The sequence below is a fragment of the Pseudophryne corroboree genome, chromosome 7, assembly GCF_028390025.1.
Source record: "Pseudophryne corroboree isolate aPseCor3 chromosome 7, aPseCor3.hap2, whole genome shotgun sequence".
Lineage (NCBI taxonomy): Eukaryota > Metazoa > Chordata > Amphibia > Anura > Myobatrachidae > Pseudophryne > Pseudophryne corroboree.
This window is the reverse complement of record NC_086450.1, coordinates 120203624-120230375: the sequence shown is the minus strand read 5'-3', so window position 1 is coordinate 120230375 and position 26752 is coordinate 120203624. Positions and strand designations below refer to the sequence as shown.

At 38.5% G+C, this 26752-nt stretch overlaps 1 protein-coding gene across 4 annotated transcripts in view; it reads right to left on the bottom strand.

Moving 5' to 3' along the window:
• Positions 1–26752, bottom strand: part of LOC134944756 (sodium channel protein type 2 subunit alpha-like) — a 423313-nt gene that overhangs the window by 58545 nt on the left and 338016 nt on the right. For all 4 annotated transcript variants that reach the window (XM_063933594.1, XM_063933593.1, XM_063933595.1 and 1 more), the window contains exons 14-18: positions 23984–24119; positions 23418–23656; positions 16530–16703; positions 15760–16116; positions 11857–12336 (exon numbers count right to left, since the gene is read on the bottom strand). In XM_063933594.1, coding sequence (XP_063789664.1) covers positions 11857–12336; positions 15760–16116; positions 16530–16703; positions 23418–23656; positions 23984–24119 — 1386 coding nt within the window. The remainder of the gene's footprint in view (positions 1–11856; positions 12337–15759; positions 16117–16529; positions 16704–23417; positions 23657–23983; positions 24120–26752) is intronic.

Sequence of the window (26752 nt, the reverse complement as noted above, 5' to 3'; positions counted from 1 at the left end):
CAATAGGTAGACTAGGGGTGAATGTATTAATCCTCGATATGGGGAAAAGTGGTATCAGCGCGCGTTATGTGCACTGATACTGCTTCTCCCCCACGTATTACAGTGGCGGAGTGTGCACAGTGACAGTGGCGCTATGTGCCCCTGTCCATATTGGCACTGCTGTCTAAAAGATAGTAGACCGATAAGCGCGGGCAATGTATGAAGGGTCAGCTTCGCTGACCATTCTGACACCTGCAGCTGTTTTACAGCTGCAGATAGCGATGCCCATTCACCACAGCACGAACAGAGCTGTCCCTGGCTAAGGAGTACGCAGGGGATCTCACGTGAGTAGTGAGATCCCGCGCAGGCGCACTGGAGCCGGCCGGGAAAAGGAGACACAGCGCTTCAGCATTGAACTGAAGAACTGTGTGCTCCGGGGACATCGCTGGAGGGGGGAACTCCCCCGCTTCGGCAGACAAGATGTTAGTACATCTTGTCGATGTCCTTTCCTGCTTCGCCTTGGTAATGAGGCGAAGCTGGAAGTGTTATAGCGGCACGATCCGTTTACCCCTTAATTTCATATTGTTCATATTTCTATGCATTTTACATACTATTAGACTATAGTGTTAATGCTCAGTTCTACACACTTTTCTAGATGTACTGTACTAGTTGTGCTTACTTAGTTTTTTCCCCCAAAAAAAGGTTCTACTGTACACTGTATATTTATGTTTTATTTTCTTGCTAGTGGGTTTTTAATTGTTGTATTATAGAAACAGAATGATTCACAGGAGGAATTGTAATCTTTGCTATGGGAGTTCCGTAATAAGATTCTACAGTATGTCTAAAAAAACCTTTCTGTGGCTTATAATAAAATACTACAAACAATGCTTCCATTATTTCCATGGTATAACAAACTTTGCCATAATGCTGTAGCCAAAGCAATATAATAAAGAATTTAAGGGCTAAAAGAAAAATACAATATCATTTACTCAACTGTTTCCTAAAACAAGTAAAAGAAAACCACATGAATCAAGTGTTGAATGAAACAAATAATTACAACACGGTGATAATGCAATATTATAGTGAAATATAATTGCAGACATCTCTTCATTTAATTATGCATCATTAGGAAATATATAATTAAATTAACCACTAAGACAACCAAGAATGTGTTTTATCAGCTTTATATATGTTTGTGATGGAGGTAGAGGATATCCCATATCTAGAGCCAATAAAAACTAACACCGGTGCCAGCATTTCTCTACCCTGACAGTAATATAAATTGTGAAGGGTTGGCTGTATTAGGTCATTATTATTTTATCAGCATTACTTATATATTTTTTAAAAGGAGGAGGGGTTATTAAAATAAAAATTTGTGGCTACTTCAGTGAAAGGTAAGCATCTACCAAAACCTAATTTTAGTACATATACCCCATTGTGCCTGGCACTGACTGGGGTTTTGTCTCTCTGCTACCCCCTCTCTCTTCGGTGCACCCTCCCAATTATTTTTCTCCTCCTTTCTCACCCTCTTACTCCTCAACTGTTTATTTTCTCAGCACTTGATTTTATTATATAGATTATCCTTAGCATTACCTTTTTCCTTTTAATCTTTACCATTGTACTTTTAGGGACATCCTTTCCTTGTCTCCTCTACGGAGTGTTTTTATTGGGTGATTTTAAGAAGTGTCTGTGTTTTCATCATGAGGTGGTATGTGGTATGAGTAAGTAAAGGAAATAACAGAAGAGTTGGGGACTGTAGATATGTGTTATGTCGGAACTCTCTGGAAGTACAGTAACATCACTGACACTTGCGGGAGGGGTCAGAGTTCAAACAAACTGTCATTACATGATAACCTGATTACATACCTTTTTTTTATCACTATTCAGCTTTATATACACAGCTTTATCCCAGCATGACTGCTAAATGTATATTACAAAGGTATTTACTATAATTTCTTAATTATACTTAAATTTTAGATTTATTTGTAATAATTCCTAATTGTGTGCACATGAAATAAACTATGTGATTTTAATGGTTGAGAAATGGTTACGTCTCATGTTTCTAAAGAGTACTTTTTGATATACTCTACAGAAGTATACAAAAAACTTAAAAGAACATAATTATTTTCTAGTCAACAATTCTGCAATGTACAGTCCAGTCATGATGATAAAAGATAAACACGGATTTACATCGACTAACACTTTATAACAAATGGGACTATGGGCTAATAATTTGCTTTCATATGTTAAAATGAACTTTTTCACCCGTTTTGACACTTTTGTGTTGGCTTCTTTTGCCAGTTCAGCTGGGGCAAATGCTAAACACTGTTATATTGTCAGAGGAGTATAAACGGTTGAGGAGTGTCCCATGTGCAGCGCCACCGCCCTGCTTTGTGCAGTTAGCCCCCACCATGTACCTTCTGCCAATGTATGTCTATTGCTTGATATTTTCAGAAAGATGGGTTCTGTATTGGCATCATCTTTCCAGATATATACACCTCAGAAAATGAGTGCTGGCAGCAGGCATGGGTCAAAGGGGCCCACTGCTCATCCCAACTGGGGTCTATTCTGGCTACATGATGTGTGGTATGAGGCTCCCCTTGAGACAGGGATACATTACAAATAAGCTGCTGGATATTGGTGGTCATTCCGAGTTGTTCGCTCGCTAGCATTTTTTAGCAGCCATGCAAACGCTATGCCGCCGCCCACTGGGAGTGTATTTTAGCTTAGCAGAAGTGCGAACGAAGGGATCGCAGAGTGGCTACATCGTCTTTTGTGCAGTTTCTGAGTAGCTCTAAACCTACTCAGCGCTTGCGATCACTTCAGACTGTTCAGTTCCTGTTTTGACGTCACAAATGCGCCCTGCGTTCGCCCAGCCACGCCTACATTTTTCCTGGCACGCCTGCGTTTTTCTGAACACTCCCTGAAAATGGTCAGTTGACACCCAGAAATGCCCACTTCCTGTCAATCACTCTGCGGTCATCAGTGCGACTGAAAAGCTTCCCTAGACCTTGTGTGAAACTACATCGTTTGTTGTAATAGCACATCGCGAGTGCGCATTGCGCCGCATACGCATGCGCAGAAGTGCCTTTTTTTGCCTCATTGCTGCTCAGCGAACAAATGCAGCTAGTGATCAACTCGGAATGACCACCTTTGTACGTACAACACATTCATCCTAATATAATGTAATTTCTGGCACCATTTCAAGCTTTTACTACTTGCCACCTCTCTATTAATCTTTTAATGTATTTTGTAACGATATCATGACTATGGCACTCACATTTAAGCTACTTTAAAATGTGCAATGTATGGGCACCCAGTTTGTGAAGAAAGACAATGGAGGATACAAAATGCCAATTCGCCAGGGCCAATACATTACTGAAGCATGAGGCATTTTGTTACTAGTTCTAACTAAGTGAATTGATTAATTGCAAACACTAGGTACACTTGCAAAGCCTTTTCTGTTAGACATAAATCATTGCATTTCAATTCCTTTTGATCACATGTAATAACATCCAACACTGATAACATTTTAATTTGGCACAAAAGCTTAAAAGCATATTTAAAAAATAAAAATAAGGAGTACAGCCTCATTAAATTATGATAACATGTTGAAGGCATTTTCTCAAACTGCAACAGAATTTCATAAACTGAGCCAGTATCATACAGATTGGAAGATTCAAATCATTAAAACATATAATTTTAACATTCAAAATGGTGCATGCTCCTTTTTTACTTTTACACTTGTGAATTTATAAGCAGTATAGGTTTAGAGCATGCATTAAATGCTGAGGAGGAAGTAAAGTAAAATAATAAAACAGTTATTCTTAGTACATCTTAATCGGCCAGTATCACCAGACCATGCTGTGAAGTGAGTCACATGACTCAGCCTACGCCTAATAGCTGTGCATGTTTTGTATTGGATCGTAATGGGCAGGCAAGGGACACAGCTGAGTTGCATGCAAGCCAATCAAAATTAATTGTAATTAGGTATTATCAATTTAACCTTAGTAAATGTGGTGACACGTTGCTCTGCCTTGTTTAAAAGCACCAGAGTTGCATTGTCGGTAGCTTCTGCTCGATTTTACCCCTGTGAGAAGTAAAAAAAAAATGCAAACAACAAAAAAAGATAAAAATAACAGTACCCCTAATCTTCATAAAACACGTAAAATTGATGTGATCCATCTGCATTCTTAAGCAGTGGTGGGTCTATTCTGCTTATGATCTTTGTAAGGAAGTGTAATCAAACATCTACTAGAGCCCTCAGGTTTGTAATCCTTACTCTGAAAGTACCTAACAAGTACAATATTGCTGCTGCATGCATAATGTTGCTGCTTGCATAATTTTGGTATATGGACAGGAGTGCCATTGTCTATGGATTACCCAACTACAGCTTGTGTGTGTGTACTATTATATATATATATATATATATATATATATATATATTATGCAGCTGTAGGTGCGGCACTCCAGTCTCCAAAAGTAATCCAGTACAACCAAGTAAGTAAAGTGCACTTTACTTACTTGGTTGTACTGGATTACTTTTGGAGACTGGAGTGCCGCACCTACAGCTGCATACTATCTAACTTTGTGAAGGCAACCAGCACAGAACAGCTTGCATTACTGAGGAGTGCCGGTACAGTGTATCTATATCTATCTATCTATCTATCTATCTATCTATCTATCTATCTATCTATCTATCTATCTATCTATCTGTCTATCTATCTATCTATCTATATACACATACATACAATCACTGATGTGTATACAGGGGAGACAGGGGAAACAGAGTCTCATCTAGCATACTTCAATAGTACACTCCAGAGTTTTGACTATAAAAATGATTAGAATAATACAAAGAATTTATTTATAACTTATAAATATTATCTTTGTATTGTTCATATCATCTTTGTATTATTCTAATAATCTTTATAGTAAAAAAAAAATATATATATATATATATATGTGTGTGTGTGTGTGTGTGTGTGTGTAATACACAAACTATCAGATGTGTTCTCCTTAACTCTATTTGATAATTCATTGAGCACTTATTTACCAACTGCTAACTTACTAAGACACACAAGTTCTGATACTCTCATCATATACCAAAAATGTCATATTTTGACGATTTTCTTCTGCGGTATATGAAGTATGGATTATCTACTGTATTTCAATGAAAAAAATGTTTATTGCATATTTAATGAAATCCTCAGTACATGGCATCTTGGGATTATTGAGAAGAGATAAAAAACATTCTGGAACAAAAAACAAGATTCACTCAATTATAACAAAAGTATGCCATATTGTATAGGCTTAGATAGCTAAAATAAAAAAGTAAAGATAATGCTTTTTAAGTTAAGGAAAACAATTCGTAAATTAAACATTTCTTTGTCTAATAGTTATTCAGACTTAATTGTGTTTCAATATCTCTAAATACAATATTTTGGTAAAAAAAAATACTTTTCATGACAATTTACATTTTTTTGTGTTTTTAATTTATAATAGATTGGCAATTAAAATTTGCTTGGTAAGGTATTTCATTGTTGTAGCTAATTTCTACAAGCTAATAATATATATTTACTATCCACAATATTGTATATTATAGAGATTTGAATTTTATTTCCAAATCTCCAAACAAAGTGTCACAAAAAATCAATAGTTCATATTACACATAGCTAGTTTGATGTTCACACAAATAAAACAATTTACAATTTAAAAGAAAGTTATTCTGCCATGTTATTAAAAACAAAATGGCAAACTTTTATCATGGCAATTATCATAGCAACAAAGCTAGCCAATGAATCGGGTGTAATCACTTTTTTTGGGGTACAGGCTGTTCCAAACCTGCACTTTACCAAAGATGTTCATTCTGGAGTTCAGGTTGTCTTTAAAAGTCTAATTTGTATGTTACATATTCACATAGTGCAGTTTACACCACATGTTGGTATTTTCAATGGAGGATACTACAATATAAAAAAAATCAAGCAAGCAGCTTCTAAACCCAATAAATTCCATCCCCACACTTATAAAGACTTAACATCAGTTTGTATTAAGCGTTAACAAGACATACAGTGGAGACGGATAAAGGGATGGTCTTAACTTTGCCGGCAGTCGGGCTCCCGGCAACCAGCATACCGGCGCCGGAATCCCGACCACCAGCATACCGACAGTTCTCCCTCTTGGAGGTCAACGACCCCCCTGAAGGGAGAATAGATAGCGACCGTGCCCGCAGTGTGGCGAGTGGAGCAAGCCTGCAAGGGGCCCATTTGCGCTCGCCTAGCTGTCGGTATGCTAGCGGTCGGGATTGCGGCGCCGGTATGCTGGTCGCCGGGAGCCCGACCGCCGGCAACACATACTACACCCGGATAAAGAGTGATAAATTACCAGCCAATCAGCTTCCTAACTGCCATGTAACAGGCTGTGTTTCACTCTTATCCGTCTCCACTGTATCTTTTGTTAGAGCTTAATACATTTGGGCCAATAATATTTGCAGTTCTATGTTTTCATCATAATTGTGTTCGGCCTTGCTTAAACTAAATTATTACTTGCAATACTTACATTTTCAAATTGTCTTGCCACAATTTCTCTTTTGGCAAAAAATGCTAAATACAATAATGTTTTAGAAAATAATAAAATCTTTATTTAACGAAACCCTTCATGACTGAATGTAATTTAGTTTGTGTAGTAGAGAAGCTCGAAATGGTCTCATATTGTTTTTCAAACCAGTTCATCAAATCTGAATGCAAAAAAAAAAAAAAATGGCTTTATTTAAGAAAGCAGAACAGGTTTGACCATGTTTGAACTGGCTACCATTTCTGTGAATCGCCTTGAACACAAAATTAAAGTGATAAACAGTATGTTAACAATATCCAATTACGGATGGTGAATCATGAATGCAAATGATAAACTTCAAACACAGTAGTGTTTGCAATGCAAGTTGAATAAGTTAAAATACTTTTAGAATATTTAAAAATAATATTTGAAAGGGGTTTAAAATGACCACTTTTAGTACATTTTAGGTGTACCCTAATAAATGGCACCTTACAATATCACAAATATCGTATTTTTAGTTAAATACCGTACACACATTTTGCAAATTAACAAAAGAAAACTAAATTCAAGGTAATTCTGTGATATCCAACTCATTGGCATTTGGTGTGGCTCCCCTATTTGAATTTTGGACTGCGCTGGCGCCGCACCTCTGATGCCATTATTAATATGTCACAGAACCTTCTGTGAGTAAGGGGGTAATTCAGACTGCATCGCTGCAACGGCAGCGATCGTAGTCTGAATTTCTTTGTGGAGTGCGCACATGCAGCGGCCGCACTGCGCGTGCGCACCCCGGGAGGCCAGTGAGATGCTATCAGAATCTCACTGGCTTAGATCGCCTCTGCCTGATTGATGGGCAGAGGCGGTCACGGGCGATAGGGGGCGTGCCAATGGCAATAGAATGCCATTGGCGGGGAGCGGTCTGGACAATGGAGGCGTGTCCGGACTATTGGGAGGGGGGGTGGACCGCAGCAGCTGCATGACATCACATACAGCCACTGCAACCAGGAACGCGGTGGGTAGCTCCCTGCCAGTGCGCAGGAACTGCGTAGGTAGGGAGCTACTCAACAGGTACAAAAGCATCACCGCTGTGCGATTCTTTTGTACCTGTGTGTGGGTGTGTAGGGCCTGACATGTGGGGTGGACTAGCCCTGTGCTGGGCGTCCCACCGCATGTCAGAGTAAATATGCTAAATGTAGCACATCTACGATCAACTCTGATTTACCCCCTAAGTCCACTGAGCTACCTACTGTACCACCACTTTGTTCTATGTGCAGCGATCCAGAGGCCAGAACTCTTAATAGTGGTTCCTAGAAACTTTCTTGGAACTTGCAGCTGACATTAATAGCCAGACTCCATGTATATCCAAACTGAGCAAACTAATATCTCAACATATTTAAATTATACTTCAAATTCAGTATGCGCCTTTTTAAAAATCACATGAATTGTAAAGCGAATGAATGAATGTCTGTATATATGTATAATCTAAAAAAATATTTCAGTGAGTTTGCTGCTATTTGCGGAAGGGTAAAGGACAATTAAATGTAAAATTAACTAATAAATGTAAAATATATATATTCATCCATTATAAATTATCAAAATCCTAGATATCTTCTGATCACAAATGTTTCTTATGTATCTGCAGATGTATTTGTGAAGGCTACAAGTATCTAAATAAACTAATATTCAATTCACAGGTATTTAAAACGAGAAAATATAATTTTGTCTTTTAAAAGCGGAAATCCTCACTGTTAATGCAGCTTTCCTTAAAATATATCATAGGGAAACAAATTGCATTCCTGTAATGGTAGAGATTAATTCGTTTCTTGATTGATGTTTTATAACACAGTACATTAAACAGTATGGGGGAGACGTATCAAACCTTGGAGATAGGTAAAGTGAAAGCGCTAAAGTACCAACCAATCAGATTCTGCCATTTTTCAAACACAGCCCGTAAAATGACAGAGGCTGATTTGTTGGTAATTTAGCTCTCTCCAATGTTTGATACATCTCCCCCTACATGAGAACTGCAATGTGATAGTGTCAGACATATGCTATGGATGGATGCAGTATTACAAAATTGTAAAGACAGTCACCTCACTTTAAAGCTGAAGACCTATTATTTTAAATTACTATATTTATGCAGGTTAAACTATGATTGATCTGTACAGACTACCTGACATTAGCAGCCAATCTTCCTGTTTGCCCATATTACTAAACAATTGAATGCATTGACAAACTACATGTGGTTGGTTAAATTGGGTAGATCTGCAGATCAAGTCATTCTATGGATTGACTGGAGAATGGATCCATAGAGGCATTGTGTTAGCTATTCAACATAGACTTGGGGCTTCATAAGTCAACAATTACATGCCAAGACATATATATCTACTTTAAATACAAGCACAAAATGCCAAGGCAGTTGTTGGCCCATAGATTTCCATTCGAATCTGATTACCCATTATAGGAATCACAAATGTATAATTTTCTTGAATATGACTAAGATTAACACATGGCTAAATTCCTATATTTTAAAGTTTTATAGTTAATTTTCCTAAATATATTTATATGCAGTTAATCTATTTTATTAGCAATAATTGTGAGCCTTCAGCCTTGTTTATTGACCATATATTAGCGTTTCTAATGTAAAGTTTGTATATTTAATAAAGGGAAAATGATATTTAAATTTACTTAAAACCCATACATTACAAACACAAATGCATAGATTTCGTAAACTTTTGACTTTCACATTATAATTTACCAACTAAAGAAATAACAATTTGGACTATAGAAACTGTTTCCCAGATACAGTGTCCACAATAATGGGCCTGATTCAGAGATTTACACAAATGCAATTGCAAAAATATGCTTATGTCTCAGACACGTCCCAAGCATAGAAATGCTCATTGTCGGCATCTCACATCTGCTGCTTACATATACGAAAGTCGAAACATCGGACACCATCCACAAGTTGACCATCAAACCTCCCATACATTAGCTGCAGATTGATGCAATTTGGCGATCCACTGACAGCCAGGTTGGGGAATCAGGAATATAAAACATGATTAAAAATGCCGCTTCCCCGATCCCGACCAAAAACGGATGGGATCAGCAAATCTGGGATTTTAACATGTTAATTTCCCTGAAATCCCAATGGATCATCAATCATTGATCGGCAGTTCCGTCGGATTGGGGAATTGGATTTATGATGTATGGGGGCCTTTAGTCTCTTAAACTGGGTACACACTAGACGATATAGTGGACGATGTGCTCAGTTCCAACACATCATTCACAGTATCGTCTAATGTGTATATAAGATGTTCCCAACCGTGGTCCTCAAGGCACCCCAACAGTCCAGGTTTTAGGTATATCCATGGCTCAGCATAGATGGTTAAATCAAATTGACTAAGGTGATAATTAAGTGACCTGTGGCCAAGCATGGATACATTTAAAACCAGGACCCTTGGGGTGCCTTGAGGACCGCATTTGGGAACCTTTGCTGGATGTACTACGCGTTCCCGTGCAATATCACCTGTTGACCATGCATGCAGGTCTGAGGTGCAATATCGCCAGTGAGGACCATGCTGCGGAATGCAGCATGGCCCCCGCTTCCCTCCCCCCGTGCCGTCGTTCTTCGCTGGTGGCATAATAAAGTGTGTATGAACTTGCTGATGCCTGCCCTACCCTCGGGTTCTGTTGCTAATGAGTTCCCCAGGTACACACATTGTCCAGTACCCGGCATTAGATTCTAAGCCTCTCCAGTGGCTGACTTTGGCACACCCAGAAAATGGTCCTGACACACCAGCATTTTTCTAGCCACCCCGTTACCTCCTCCAAACACTGACTACCTATCACTCATTTTGTGAATAAATCCTCTGAGCATGCTCTATCAGTAATCATTTGATGTACATGGGCAGTGCGACTTTGGCGCATGCTCAGTGGCAAAAATAAATAAAATCACTCCACTGCATACATCAACATTGCATACATCTGTACATCAGGTCCATAATCTACAGCTGAGGAAATACTACTCCATTTCCAAAACCTTAGGGTCTATTTTTATTGCAAATACAGAAATTACACATTAGGGCATTTCAAACATTTAGCATAATAAATGTATAATTGGCTAGGCGAAATGTACCTAGCTAGGGGCAGTATACATAGCACTCAGCGAGAGCTTGAACACCCATCAATATGTGTGTTAACTTAGGGCCTAATTCAGACCTGATCGTAGCAGCAAATTTGTTAGCAGATGGGCAAAACCATGTGCACTGCGCAGGGGGGGGCAGATATAACATGTGCAGAGAAAGTAAGATTTGGGTAGGTTATATTGTTTCTGTGCAGGGTAAATACTGGCTGCTTTATTTTTACACTGCAATTTAGATTTCAGTTTGAACACACCCCACCCAAATCTAATTCTCTCTGCACATGTTATATCTACCCCCCCCCCCTTCCTGCAGTGCACATGGTTTTGCCCATCTGCTAACAAATCTGCAGCTACGATCAGGTCTGAATTACAGTAGGCCCTTAATCATTTTGAACAGTTTGGTCCTATGGCTACATGTGGGTAAGGGCTAGCTAAATAGGGGCAGTTGTACAAAACCCCTGGAAAATAACCCTAGAAGGAATGGAACACTTATCTTATTGTATAATATTGTTTATATACTCACTCACATTTCTATATAAGATACAATTTAGTTCCCTCAGAAACAATTATCTAAATCCAGCAAATTCAGAAAATATTGCTGCATTTTTGTCTAAAAACCAGAAACTTATAAATAAAAAGTTGGTGCAGGACTAATAATCATTATTGTAAGCATTTGCCAACTGTGATGCAATAGTAGTATCAATGTGGCACAAAAGTAAATATCGTAAGTAGACAAAATGTACATGACAGATCTCTTGCTCTAAAGCATTTCACGAAATACAATAACCCCATGAGACAGAATGAAACATGTTAATGTAAAATATGATTTTTTGTTAAAAGAAAAACATAGTTATTCAGTGCAGAAAAATGAGAATTTTTCAACCAAGGAAAAGCAAATCAAGGGTTCAACAAAACAATAAAATAAAATAAAATGTATTCAAAAGAGTTATTCTGTTGATTATATAACGCCAAGTTTCTTCACCTTGAACAAACAGTATTTCTAGAAACAAAAATATGCATGGATAATGTTTTCATATACATTACTAGTAGTAGAAAATAATTGGGGTGGGATGAAATGCCGCCTGAGGTCAGGGGCCATTATTTGACTGTCATATATACCAAATTAAAAATGTTACTAAAAAAATAGCAAAAACACAAATTATTTAAGTAAGATAGCTTACCTCTTTGCTTTCCTCTAGGTCTGATTCGCTGCTGAAATCTTCCGTATTGAGATTTTCAAAATCAGATTCCCCGACAGCAATAGGAACAGTTACAGTGAGGCTTGGGTTATGTATAAATGACATATAATCGCTTTCGTCAATAATGTACTTTTCCATACTGCTGCCTACTCCACTGGTAGTTCCATTGCCACCCTTGTGATAATCTAAGTCTTTATTTATATCAACTGCATTATGGTTATAAAGGCAGCTTTCTTTTCGGTTGTGCAGCTCTTCCAGCGGTTTGATTTCATCTAGAACTTTCTTTTTCTTAACAAAGGCTTTTTGGATGCATTCTCGTACTGTTTTCTTAATGAAATCTATTCCCCTTTGTATCCTTCCCACAGCAATCTGGAGATTATTCATCTCATTGTCATCATCTGTAGCTGTGAGGTTGTCGGAACTAAATGAACTCAGCAACAAAGCCAGGAACAAATTCAAAACCTATGTGGTACATAAAAAGAACAATTAGCATTTTTTACAAAGATTATACCAAACCCGCAATAGTACATGTAGCAGTTTTGTGTTCAATTGTCCCATATGTAAACTGTATTTGAGCACACAATTAACCAAGGATTAAAGAAGTTTTTGATGGAAAATTTAATCTATTATTATAAAACTGGAATCTGAAAAAAAAAAATGGTCCGAATCATGGCTGCAGCACTTTCTACATCACACCAGCGATATATTTACTTAAATGAGGGTTTATAGAAAGTGAAGATGTTGTCCATGGCAACCAATCAGATTCTAGCAATTATATTCTAGAATGTACTAGATAAATGATAAGTAGAATCTGATTGGTTTTTATGTGAAACATCTCCATTTCTGTAAACCTGCATACCATATATGCATGGCATGCGCTCTGGTTCTCACTGTGCACAAATAGTTGTGATATGCCCATGTGCACCGCCGGTACAATCATGGGACACAAGAGGACCAGAAACGGGGTAAGTATAATGGGGTGGGAATGGCATGGGGCAGAGTGGGTGTCGCTGATCAATTGATATTCATAGTAATGAATAATAATGTTTTAACACAGAAATTGACATGGGCCCCTTCCCCATGGTAGAAGTTGCTCCGACACATGCACTGAAGACTCTGTATAAGGCACTAAACCTGTGAGCAATAGCTTTGGAAACATTGGGGGATATTTATCAAATCTTTAAGAGAAATAAAATGGAGAGAAAAGTACCAACCAATCAGCATCTCACTGTCATTCTTTTAGCACACCGTGTAAAAAGACAAATGGAAGACAATTGGTCGGTATTTTCTCTCTCTCCACTGTATCTCTCTTGACGATTTAATAAATCAGCCCCCATGGTACCAGTGCCAATTTTACAGTGATTTCTTCAGATATATATTATGCCGGCACCATATTTTCTGAAGAAATCATCAGAAAACTGGCTCAGGTGCTTGCAAAATGGGCGAATTCATTGGGTGCAGGGTACAACCCTCTGGCATCAAATACACCTGATACAGTTGACAAACTGATTACAATACTTTTAATCAATATTTATTTACATGCACTCATAATACCTGGAATCAAATGTGTTCCAAGCTTTTTTGAAAAAAATCAAACAAACCGATAAATGTTGTTTGCTCATACTTCAAACATACATGAAATATTTGAGGCCAAACATAATGTACACCAAGTGTTGATCTGCATTTGCAAACTGCTTCTATTGGTTTCAATGCTAAGAAAGATACATGTGTTTTGAATGGCAGTAAATAGGATATGCTCTTTTCTAAAAGTGCAAAGTATTCTGGATGCCTGTGAATAATCATGTGTAAACGTCACAATATTTATCTACTGTATGTACTGTCAAGATGCCATATAAATGTATAGATGAAAGGCTGTAAGTAAAAGACCAGAAGCAAAAGACAATAGCTGACAGACAGGAAAGAGCAAACAACAAATAACAAGTGAAAGGCAAGAGAGAATTGAAGGAAACAAACAATGGAAAGAGACAAAAGATGGTCAGGCAGACAATTTCTGACAATCAGCAATAGGATACAGTCAACAAACAATAGGAAAGAGCCAAGAGAGGTAAAACAAGACAATGAGTAATATGTGGCTGACAAGATAGGAAAAACAAAAGGGGGCAGATACGGGAGAGTCTTCAGGCATCGTGTTGAAAGAATCTGTTAAAGCAGGATTGCAGTGTGTCAGGTCTCGCAATCTGGTTACTGTTAAGGTAGTAAATTGTAAGGGAACTCCCAAATCAGATTTTAAACAATGGCCAATGGACCTGTATATACAGTATGACAATGATCACAACACACTTCATTCATACTGCAGTTGAAGCTTTCCTTTGTCCTGCTCCTGTTTACGCGAGCGCACCCGTGAATGCTGCCCAGTAAAACTACCAGTAACCTCGGGTGGGGTGAGCATAGATCCCTGTTACCCATGCACTAACCCCCGCCAGGCCCCCTTCCCTGCTTAGGGCAGCAGGAGCTTCACTTCCCCACTGCCTGCGGCTGCATACAGTCTTTCTCTATAGTATATAGTGGGAGAGTGTACACTCCCGCTACACTACTCCGGGAATTAAGATTTAAGAGGACTCATCTGTACATGCATACTTTATAAATTCTTTAGGATTATTCCAAATAAACAATATTACTAGTTTTTATGGCTATCTTTGAGGGAAGAGAGTGGTAATATATGTTACATACACTACATTATATTATTTATATTACAAAAGTCTTGCTACAGTTGCCTATGAACCTATGAAGAAAGGGGTTACCCAACTTTAGCTTAAAATATAGTAATTAAAAGAATAATGAATTAAACAATGCTATAACATATATATATATTTATATATATATATATATATATATACTGTATATATGTATATATATATATATATATAAAATCAATATGGTAGCATAAAAAAACAGAGGAAAGGATTGTAAATACTTTTTTGTATTTAAGAATAAAGAAAGAAGAAGTAGAATACAAAACAACATAATATGACAGTGTATATAAAACAGGCAATCTACTATAAAAAGGTCATTTGGAGAAAACAAAACACATTAATACTCTTTCTATAAGAAGCAAAACAGGCAGTCTATAATATGGATATATGATTTCTATCAAGAAATGTTGTTTCATCTAATATTATGTTACTATTATTACAGTATTTATACAGTTTGGCTGTCATTGGGAACCTAACTACGGCGCAGCAATTTAATGATCACTGTCAATTGCAATCATTTTCATTACTCGCACTGGGATCAGTTTTACCGCCTGGACCGCTGGGGAGCTGAGTATCTGTAACTCTCCCTATATATACTGTATATTATATATGTATAATTACCTTTCAGGTATAAGGCTATGTGCGCAGTTTACTGAGCTCTTTGTAGACAGCAACTGCAGATTTTATTTCACTAATTGGGTAGATTTCTACAATAGAACCTCAAATTAGAATTACATGTAGATTTTAAAAAGAATCCAATATCTCACAGTGCCTGAATGGGTTGGGTATGGGATCCCGGCAGCTGGAATCCCGGCGGTCAAAATACAGACACCAGAATCCCGACCGTCAGAATGCTGGCTGGGGGGCAAGCTGAATGAAGCCCCTTGCGGGCTTGCTACGCTCACTATGCTGTGGGCTTGGTGGCTCGCTTCACTCGTCACTGGTTCTATTCCTGCCCCATGGGTGTTGTGGACACCCAGGAGTGAGAATAGCTGTTGCGGTGTTGCCATTATTGTGGTGGTCGGGATTCTGGTGTCGGTATTTTGACCATCGGGATTCCGACCGCCGGATTCCAACTACATCCCGCCTGAATAAGTAATTGTACATGTATTTTTTTTTTTAATCACGGCTCAATTTTCCTGAAATTCTAAGTTAGTTGTTCTATACTTACTACAAGATTCCCGATCACCATGACTAACATGAACACCAAGAGGCACATAGATTGTCCGGCCACCTCCATACAGTCCCACATGGTCTCGATCCATTCTCCACACAGCACTCGGAAAACAATCAGGAATGAATGGAAGAAGTCATTCATGTGCCAGCGGGGAAGTTCGCAGTCTTCAGAAATTTTACAGACACATTCCTTGTAGCTTTTACCAAATAGCTGCATGCCGACCACAGCAAAGATAAACACGATAATGGCCAACACCAAGGTCAAGTTTCCCAAAGCTCCCACGGAATTACCAATGATCTTGATCAGCATATTGAGTGTTGGCCATGATTTTGCCAACTTGAAGACACGGAGCTAAAAAATAAACATGAATTTATACATTTTATCAAAACATTAAATGGTATACTAAATCAGCTGAAGATTATTAGGTCTTTCCACGAAAATATTTCTATCATTACAAAGAAACATTTCACAGCACTGCCCCTCTTTCTTATGTTTGTGACTGACTGTTTAAACGAACTCCCAGCAGGTACATGCTAACCGCTGTGCAGTAAATAAGTGGGTAGAACTGGCAATTGCAAAACAAGGACAGTTGTCAAGAGATATTTTACTTGGAAATCATATAAATTGTGAATATCAATGTGTTGATGTATTTAATATGTAAAGTAAAAGCGAGAGAAAGTTTGTTGAGGAGATGCAAAAAAATCCTGTATGCAACAGAACTACTGTATTACCAGGACACCTACTATATAGAACGCTCTTCTTACCAGTCTAAATGATCTAAGCACTGATAATCCTTCCACATTAGCAAGACCCAACTCCATCAAACTGAGGCTCACGATGATACCATCAAAAATATTCCAACCTTCTTGAAAATAATAGTATGGATCTAGGGCAATCAGCTTAAAAACCATTTCCGCTGTAAAGATTCCAGTAAAAACCTACAGTGAATGGAAATATATCTTGTTAGTCTGATTTACCTCTAATAAATTCCAATTATCTGTGGATGTGTGCAGTTTTATCTAGAACATGAAAAGCCCTGGTGTATTATCTAAATTCAGTGTGCTAATGACACAGTTCATACATCTTGTACATTATGTTTTTCTCTTTTCAAAGCAATCTTTATTACATTTGTATCATATTGGTACTGAAATTTTATTTTAAATCTTTAACAAACACTGTGTTCGAAGTTTGATTTAAGAAAAAAATAAAATTATTAATTAAAAATATGTAGTGTTTTTGTTTTTAAAAAGTGAAAAAAAACTTATTTGAATGAATGCAATCCTTGAACGTGAGCAGCGGACCATGTACTGTGACAATGGGCTTCAAACTTCTAATCTATTGGATACTGTCCTATGAATAACTTCTGCCCATCGAGCTCGTGAAATTTGATTGAACATGCAAATGGTTAAAGATTTTCAAGCATTTCCACAAAACCATATTTTGCAGCATATCCAAACAAATTAGGTTCAATTCAATCAAATATATCCTGACTGAATTTTGATTTAAAAAAGTAGGGCAACACATAAAGTGGCCTATTTATTTATTAATAAATAAATATTAAGACGTTATGAAAATTATGGTTCTGGTACCTGTAAAAGTGTCAGTAATTTGGTCACACATGCACACTGAGAGGCACATCAGAGGGATCAGGATAAATCCCTCTACGCAATCCGGTCAGATCCCTCTTCGCAATCTGAAACTCCTTGTAATAGGCAGAGGTCGGGCTTTGACCGTTAATAACATCTGAAGATGGCTTCAGTACCCATGGTCAAGGTCCAAAATAAATCAGTTTTCGGAGCTTGATGAATTGTTATCCACATACATGGTATCTCTTGCACTTGAGCAATGATAAGTAGTTCCAACTTCCATTACTTAAATTTTTTTGAAAAACATGTGAAAAGTTCATGGCTAAGTCTCACTGTTTTTAGAGAATCTGGAAACTAAAGAACAATTTCTACTTCTGTTTACTTTGTCTCTTTTCTCATTTCAGGTCTAACACATCTGTAATTGCTACCAGAGAGGCACACTTTCTACTCAGCATCCCATGCTTTCAGGAGCCATAAAGGCCAATGTTCTCTTTTAACATCATTCATTTCAGCTATCTAAAAAATACCTTTCTTTTTCTTACTTTCATGAGATCAGCGTGACGGCAGATAGAGACCAAAAGACTCCTCTAGTTTACCCAATTACTTATCTTTGCTAAGAACACTCCGTTAATTGCTTCTTAGAATAGCCTTATGTTTACCCTAAGCGGTCATACATTTATTTTACACTTAGATGAAAGAACTCATCTTTTGGATGTATTTTTAAGTATTCATTGCTATTTAAATAATTCCATACTGATACTATACTGGTTCTGTTACAACTTCTAGTTGTTTAGTTATAAAGAAATTTACATTATTGATTATTTTCCAAATAAATGAAGGAATTAAACCTCACTTTTACTGATACATAATAAATAAAAGTAAAAAAAAAAATAATTTATATGGTATAATATGATATATCAATTATAGTACCAATAATACAGTTTCAGGTGTCCAGAAATATACAGGGCTGCACTACTGCAGTTTCCTAGATGTACAGGAAATACTTAGATTTGACAATCTTCTTGCTGTTAACGGTAAATATGTCGAAAGCATCATATTGGCGGGACAATACAGAGTCCGACACCGTTGTTATGTTATTTAAAGCACTATACAGTAACAGTGTCAGCATTATAAATGTAAACATGATGCTCTATGATTAATTATGTACAGAATGTATCCCAGATAAACAGGGAAAGATGTCTTCAAAATGTCCCCCCCCTCTCTCTCTCTCTCTCTCTCTCTCTCCTCACTCAGATGTATATAGCTAGTCATGTTTATATTGTTTGTATGCTAGTTTAAAGACGTTGTTCTGAAATTAAATAAAGGCCTTGCTTATCTCTCTTTTCTACAAAAGTTGCATTCTACAATTAGTTGCATTCTAAAAATCGATAGACAGTATCCTATTGGTTGATATGGGCTACACCACCACTTGTCTGTTTTAGAAGCTTTAGTAAATCTACCTCTTAAACTGGGAACACACTTGAGCGATGTGTGCCCGGATGATATGGTGGCCAACAGACTGACATATGTTTACCACGGTACACAGAAGAACGATGTAATGAAGGACAGAATGATCCTCATTCCGTCCTTCATTACCTTGCTTGGCGCCGCATGCAATATCACCCGGTCATCCCTGCAGGCGATATTGCATGCAACTAAGGTTGGCCATTCACACTGAACAATCTGGCCCATATGTCATTCTGCTTCAGCATACTGGGCTGCTATCGCTCCGGTGTGTATCCAGCTTTAGGCTTGATGCAGAGCTGGAAGCAAATTGGATGTCCTTTGCTCAGCACAGATAAAACATGTATATTCCCTTGTATGCAGAGTTGTAGTCATCTTGTGCTGCAACCACTTTAAGTGTCATCTGGCCTGTTATATGTCAATGTAATTTCTGTGCACTTGCGCCGATGCAATACCAGGTTCAAGAGAGACTCCTCCAAGCAGGACTTTTCCAATATGAAAAATGCTCCACTACAACCCCAGTCCGCCTCATTGGTAAAAAGTGTGCATGCAATCCAAATGTGTATGTCTCTGTATTGCCTGGACTTGTGTGAGCTCATTGACAAAGCATGTGCATCCCAAATTCACGCAAGCTACACTCCTCAAATGGGTATACGTTCAACTCTGTATCAGATTTACTAATACAGGGCCTAATTCAGAGTTTATCGCAGCAGCAATTCTGGGCAAAACCATGGGGGTCATTCTGACCCGTTCGCTCGCTGCTTTTTATCGCAGCCGAGTGAACGTGTACCCACTGCGCATCCGCCGGTGCCGTAGTGCGCCGGCACATGGCAGACGGCCGAAGGCCGTAGCGGGGCTGCGATCGCCTCTGCCTTATTGACAGGCAGAGGTGGTAAATGGGCGGGAGGGGATGGAATGGCGGCGTTTGGCCACCGTTTTGTGGGTGTGGTCCAGCCAACGCAGGTGCAGCCGGACTGTGTGGAGTGGCCCGCAGCAGCTGCGTGACATCATAACCAGCAGCTGCAGGCCGTGGGGCAACAAGTAGTCCAACATAACATATTCAGCACATTTTAGAAATAATATAGTTTTGATTTTTCATAAGATTTAATGCAGAGGTCCAATATAAGTAGCATAAATTGTTCAATTAATTTGTTGTACCCTGCATAATGATTTTAATTACGAAAATACATCTTAAGTGTTATATGTTAAATGTTTCAACTACGTGGGGCCATGCTGATGTGGAATACATTTTTGTCTAACCACTACTGCAAAATGCACCCCCACATGCATTTTTCTTAGCTTCCAGAACTGGCTGAATTGTAAGATGCTTCCTGGGCAGCAAGGGTAGGCTATGTGCCTGCTTTACTCCAGGAGAGAACAGTATAGTGATGCACCTGAATTACATCAGCAGATGGGGCTTCACAGTGGTATTTGTACAGTAAATTCTAAAATTACAGTACACAATTCATACATGAATTAAAGTTGACCTTTCATATACGCACAATGAAGGCAGCTAGTTTGCGACACTTAACTTACACTGTATTGACAATTATCTTTTACTGTATTGTCCATCAATACTAAGGGGAAAATTAATTTAGCCGCGGCTACTTGATCCCTGGTAATTAAATTGATGCCAATGCAGTAGGGGTCATTAACTGGGATTTTGTTTCACATGCCAGGAGGCAGGAGAAACAAATCTGCGAAAAGTGCAGTATTTTCGCGACTGCGATCTCTGAAACATAGGAACTTATCCTGGATCCTGTGTTTTTGTATAGCAATAAGTACATTTTTCCATAAAAAAATGGGCGTTCATACCCGAATAAAAACACATTGGGTAAAAAATCGTGAAAAACCTGTTTGGTTTTCTTGTGAAAAAATTTACTGCGGCTAACTGAATTCCCCCTAAGGTTTGCTTCACATGTGCAGAATTATTAATATAGTTTTGTTTTGGTTTTTACCAAATTCTCCGTGGATGTACCCAGATTCACATAGACAACCAGCTCTGTGAAATTTGTTTACCTAAATTGTCATTCAACCCAATCAACATTTTACAGCCATCTAAAGACTGCACTCACTGCATTGCACTGTGCTAACTATAGCTTTCTGAACACTATGGGGTCATTCCGAGTTGATCGCTTGCTGCCGATTTTTGCATCGCAGCGATTAGGTAAAAAAATGGCAAAACTGCGCATGCGCACGCCGTGCAATGCGCACGCACATCGTACGGGTACAAAGAGCATTGTTGCTGTGCAATGGATCTAGCAAAGAATCCATTCGCACAGCCGATCGCAAGGAGATTGACAGAAAGAGGGCATTTATGGGTGTCAACTGACCGTTCTCTGGGAGTGGTAGGGAAAACGCAGGCGTGTTCGGTCGTTTGCAGGGCGGGTGTCTGACGTCAATTCCGGCACCAAAAAGACTGACGTGATCGCAAGCGCTGAGTAAGTCCAGAGCTACTCAGAAACTGCACAAAATGTTTTTGCTTAGCTCAGCTGCACAGTCGTTCGCACTCTTGCAAAGCGAAAATACACTCCCCCGTGGGCGGCGACTATGCATTTGCACGGCTATTAAAAGTAGCTAGCGAGCGATCAACTCGGAGTGACCCCCTATGATGCCATTTGTGCAGAACCATGGTAAACATTTAAATGAAAAATTGTTGTTCATAATTAGTTTACTTTTACTTTATTATTCTGTAAATGTTAAGTAAAACATATGGGCATAGCCTATTTTGTATTAGTGATCTACATTTGAGTGGGAGCTATCAGAGATTAGTTTGCTCTTATGGACTAAAACATTATTACTAGTGGGCAGATTATCAGAATAAAAAGTTCTACCCACTCACTCCCCCACAGCTGCTCTGTTATCTTGCTCCATCTGTAACCAGCTAAGAAGGACACTCTCATAGTGTTGTGTTTGCATCTCTACAATATTGGAAAAAAGCAGAAATCTGTAGGAATGACCTAGCAGCTATTTTAGCTGAGATCATTTTTTAAGATTAGGAAAGATAAGGTTTAACTTCTCAGACAGCATAATTAAAGTAAGAGAAAAAGAAAATGAGAGACCCTGGGTCAGTTGATTATTTTGAGCAGGATGTACTAAAAGGAAAATGTGGGCAAAAATATGAAAACTGTAATTTTCTGAGTTTGGACACATTTCCATATGTACCAAGCTCCGTAATGCTATACTTTCTGGAGCTTGGAATAGTGGGGAATGCCATCTTTAGATGTTGTTGCCCAATAGAAGTCTTTGGGCTACTTTTCGCATTCCTAACTAAGAGGGGTCCAATTGGATTCCTCCCAGCATTCCCTACGGTGCACGTCATAACTCCTGGGTCATAATTCCGGAAGCCCTACCTTCGCACAGCCCTTTTTGGGAGATTTTAATCGCAATTCTAGGTATATACCAGAACTATTAATTTTGGCATGTACCCCATAAGTTATGTATGTATCACATTCATGATGTGATGCATAGTATATCCCACCCTTTATGGTAAAAGGGTGCTCCATCTTTGGAGAACCCCTTGCACAATCACACATGTCCACACTCTACAGCTGTGTTTCTGAAACTCAGTCCTCAAACCACACTAACGCTCCAGGTTTTAAGGATTGCCATACTTGAGTATAGGTGACTTAATTAGTACCTGTTATTTTAACCATCTGTGCTCAAGCATAGATATCCTTAAAACCTGGACTGTTAGTGTGACTTGAGATTTGGAAACACTTCCTTATATTAGCTCCTTGTTACCTGAACATGAGAGCCAATCCACACACTGTAGAACTTTCAATAGTGCTCTACAGTATGTTATCTCTTCCATGGAGGGAAATGAAGCAAACCTTTTAAAGAAAACAGGTGGAGAAATTGCACATAGCAGCCAATTAGATTCTAGCTATCACTTTATAGAACAGTGGCTCTCAAACTCGGTCCTCAGGACCCCAAACAGTTCACGTTTTCCAGGTCAACCAGCAGGCACACAGGTGTATTAATTTCTCACGTACACTTTTAAAAGATCCATAGGTGAAGCAAATTATTTCACTTGTGATTCTGTGAGGAGACCTGGAAAACATGAACTGTTTGGGGTCCCGAGGACAGAGTTTGAGAACCTATGTTATAGAATTTACAAGATAAATGATAGCTATATTTTGATTTATATGGCAACATCTCCACTTCTCCTCTTTAGAAGGTCTGATAAATCTACCCCCTAGAGCTCCACGTGATTATATGGAGGCATTTTCATTTTGTTTCTGCAGTGTCATGATCCAGCTGCTGCATCCCTATTAGATATATGAGGAGATGTTTTAATGAGCATGCGTTGTCCTGAAGTCAACACTGACAAATAATGATGTTATAGAACCCACGTGGCTTGAATACTTTCTGTAGTCTTTACCTCACCCACGGGGTGTCAGAATTAAAAGAGACTGGGTGCATAGGTCTCTACATACCTGCTAGGGCAAAATGAGAAAAGTGTGCTTCATAGACTATAGGCAGGATTGTCACCTGCATGTCTCTGTGTGTGTGTCTTATGTGCTGTGTAGAGAGAGTGTAACATATTTTTGCAAAATAATACAAACAATATTCCACCAGTCAAGTGGGTGATCAACTTACCAGGTTACCAGCACTGAGAACGTAGTTAAATTCTTCAGTCATTGGGTAATGCTCCATAGCCATAAACAGCGTGTTTAAAACAATGCAGATTGTAATAGCAAGGTCCACAAAAGGATCCATCACAACTAATTTTACAACATGCTTTATGTTCAGCCAAGATTCGCTACAATCCCAGATTAAAAAGGTGTTTGCAAATTTGTACCAACAAGGTGGACACTTCTGTCTGGACTCCTCAAGTTCTGAGAAGGAAACAAAAAGGCATCAGGCATTATTCAATCTCATTTCACATGGTTCAAACATATTGCTAATTGTGAATATGGTTTAAAGTGCACTTGTTGGCCAAACACATAGAAAGAGCCATTTTGTGGACCAATTTCATGAGAATGCGACATTCCATGAGTATTAGATCCGCAGAGAAGACGGTTGTGTCCACTTCATACGTCAGTGATGTCACTGGATCCTTCATCATTGATAGGATGCATTCTCATGTAGGTTAATTCTGCTCACAAATTGGCTGCCTCCACTGTGTGTAAATAACAAAGGCACATTAATTAAATGTAGCTTACCTTCCATTGTGTTCGTCAATATACTGGCAACACTCAGGGCTCTCTGCCTCATCACTGTGGGATCTTCTAACAGATCCATAGATACCTGATAACAGCTTGACTTTCTCTTCCTCATCTCAGTCTCTGTGGTAGTTCCCTGAAATTAAGGCATTGCTCAATAATCCAATACAGAGGCAACAATGTATATTATAGATTTCACTTTAGGCAAGAAAGGTTAATTTGTCACTATGTTGTTAATAAATCTATTATATATCTGTTTTACTCAAAATAGATATAATTTCATAGAATCTCTGCATATAATACAAATATGATTTATGAAGGGTTATGAGCTGTGCATATGACAACATGAAGATAGCTTAAGGTGAGGAACTGAAATGGCACTCAAACACATATACATATATACTGTACTGTACATTTATATATGTCTACTTTGCAAATAGATTCAGCACCACATAAGTTATAGATCTGAAATGACAATATACACCCAGGGGTAGCCGAGCTAGAAGCATTTTGCCATCTTGATAAGCATGTGTTAGGGGCGGCCAAAATTCTGCATCTAGACCATGGCACAAGGGCAATAACTAGGAGTGTGGGAGAGGTGCTGTTGCACAGTGCATAGAGCCCTAGAAGTGGCACCATCCCTGCACCACATGTGGATTGTAGGGTGCTAAGCTCCGGGAAAGCATCTGCAGCCTATGGAGCTGCCTGCAGCATCCTTAGGACGCTTCGGGCAGAGCCCAACTTCCCTACTTCATTAAATGCTGCAAAATTTATGATTTTTTGACCCAGAACACTTATAGTTAAAGGATATCTAGTAAAACACATTTATCTTGCTATACTCAAGACTAAATATTAAGAAATATAATTATTGGCCAACATTTTGATAATGTGCCAGAATATAAGATTTGCATTTTAGTTTTTGTGCTCTCAGGAAGTAAGTACCCCAAGTCAGATTCAATTAGCTGCAAGCCACGCATTGAATCTTATTGAGTCTATGGAGGTATGAGCAGTATAATCCTACTGTAACTGGCCAGAAGATGCACAATATGACATGCCAACGTCAGATCACGTGTAATTGAATCCAGCTCTAAAAGTGTGGTACAGAACATAAAATAATGCACTTTAGTAAGATAGAACCTTGTATGTTGTCTTATGTTTTCCTTTTTAATAAGTACAGTCTACTTAGTGAATGAACGATGCAGTTCTTGTGATCATAACGGCTCCATTATTTAAACTGAAAATGAATGTTGTCAACAGTAAAGATGAGCAAATTCAAAAGGAAGTGAACCTGATTATTCTAAAATCCCATTGTCCTATATTGTGGAAACGTCCCCAAATGTCTTACAGGGAGATGTATGAAAGCTCAGAGAGAGATTACGTATTATGTACCAGACAATCACATCCTAGCTCTCATTTTACAGACAGGGGGAGATGTACTAAGAACTGGAGAGTAATAAAGTAGAGAGAGATGAAGTACCAACCAGCTCCTAACTACCATGTTACAGGCTGTGTTTGAAAAATGACAGGAGCTGATTAGGTGGTACTTTTCTCTCTCCACCTTAATACTTTCCAACTTAGCACATATGCCGCTGTGTTTGAAATATGACAGTTATGAGCGGAATGGTACTTTATCTCTCTCCAATCTTTTATACATCTCCCAAGTCATTGAAATGATGTAATGATTGCGTTCAAGGGCCCTCATTCCGAGTTGTTCGCTCGCTAGCTGCTTTTAGCAGCATTGCAAACGCTAGGTCGCCGCCCTCTGGGAGTGTATCTTAGCATAGCAGAATAGCAAACGAAAGAAAGGCAGAACTGCTAATAAATAATTCCTTGCAGTTTCTGAGTAGCTCCAGACCTACTCCTAGATTGCGATCACCTCAGTCCATTTAGTTCCTGGTTTAACGTCACAAACACGCCCTGCGTTCGTCCAGCCACTCCCCCCGTTTCTTCAGCCACTCCTGCGTTTTTGCCTGACACGCCTGCGTTTTTTAGCACATTCCTGAAAAATGCTCAGTTACCACCCAGAAACGCCCCTTTCCTGTCAATCACTCACCGATCAGCAGTGCGACTGAAAAGCGCTGCACGAACAACAGCAAAACTGCTAAGTTTTTAGTTAAATAACTAAGCGCATGTGCGCTGCGTACCATGCGCATGCGCATTTAGCAGCAAATCGCAGCATAGCGAAAATCGGCAACGAGCGAACAACTCGGAATGACCACCAAAGTTCAAACATCCCAGTGCTTGGATTAATGGAATGCCTCCAAATAGCTAAGTAATCAATTAAATATGTGCTCTGAGAAAATCACAAATGTTCTAAATGTATCAATTTATAAATGTTCAATAAGTTATTTGCTCATCTTTGGATTTGTTAGCACTGATCTAAGCAGCTGGGAGATGTTTGCCAGCAGATTAACCCAGATACATATTTGATTTGCCAAAACCATAAATGCTGAAACATTAAGTGTAGGTAAAATGAGACATATTTTACTGGCAGTAACTATATGCAGAGTATTTACATGCTTCTTACAAATATAAGGCATCTAAGTTTTAAAGTATATGGTTAAATATACCATAATACTCTTAATACGTGATGAAATGGGATTGATTCTTATATCACCATAACGTTTTCTACTTGATTTAATCCTCAATGATGGGCAGCCGCAGTCTTCAACTGTGCAAATCACTGCATATTATGGTAGACAAACATTGCATCTCTAGCGATTTTATAGGCCATGAGGTACCTTTGCCATTCCCTTCACAGAGGCACTA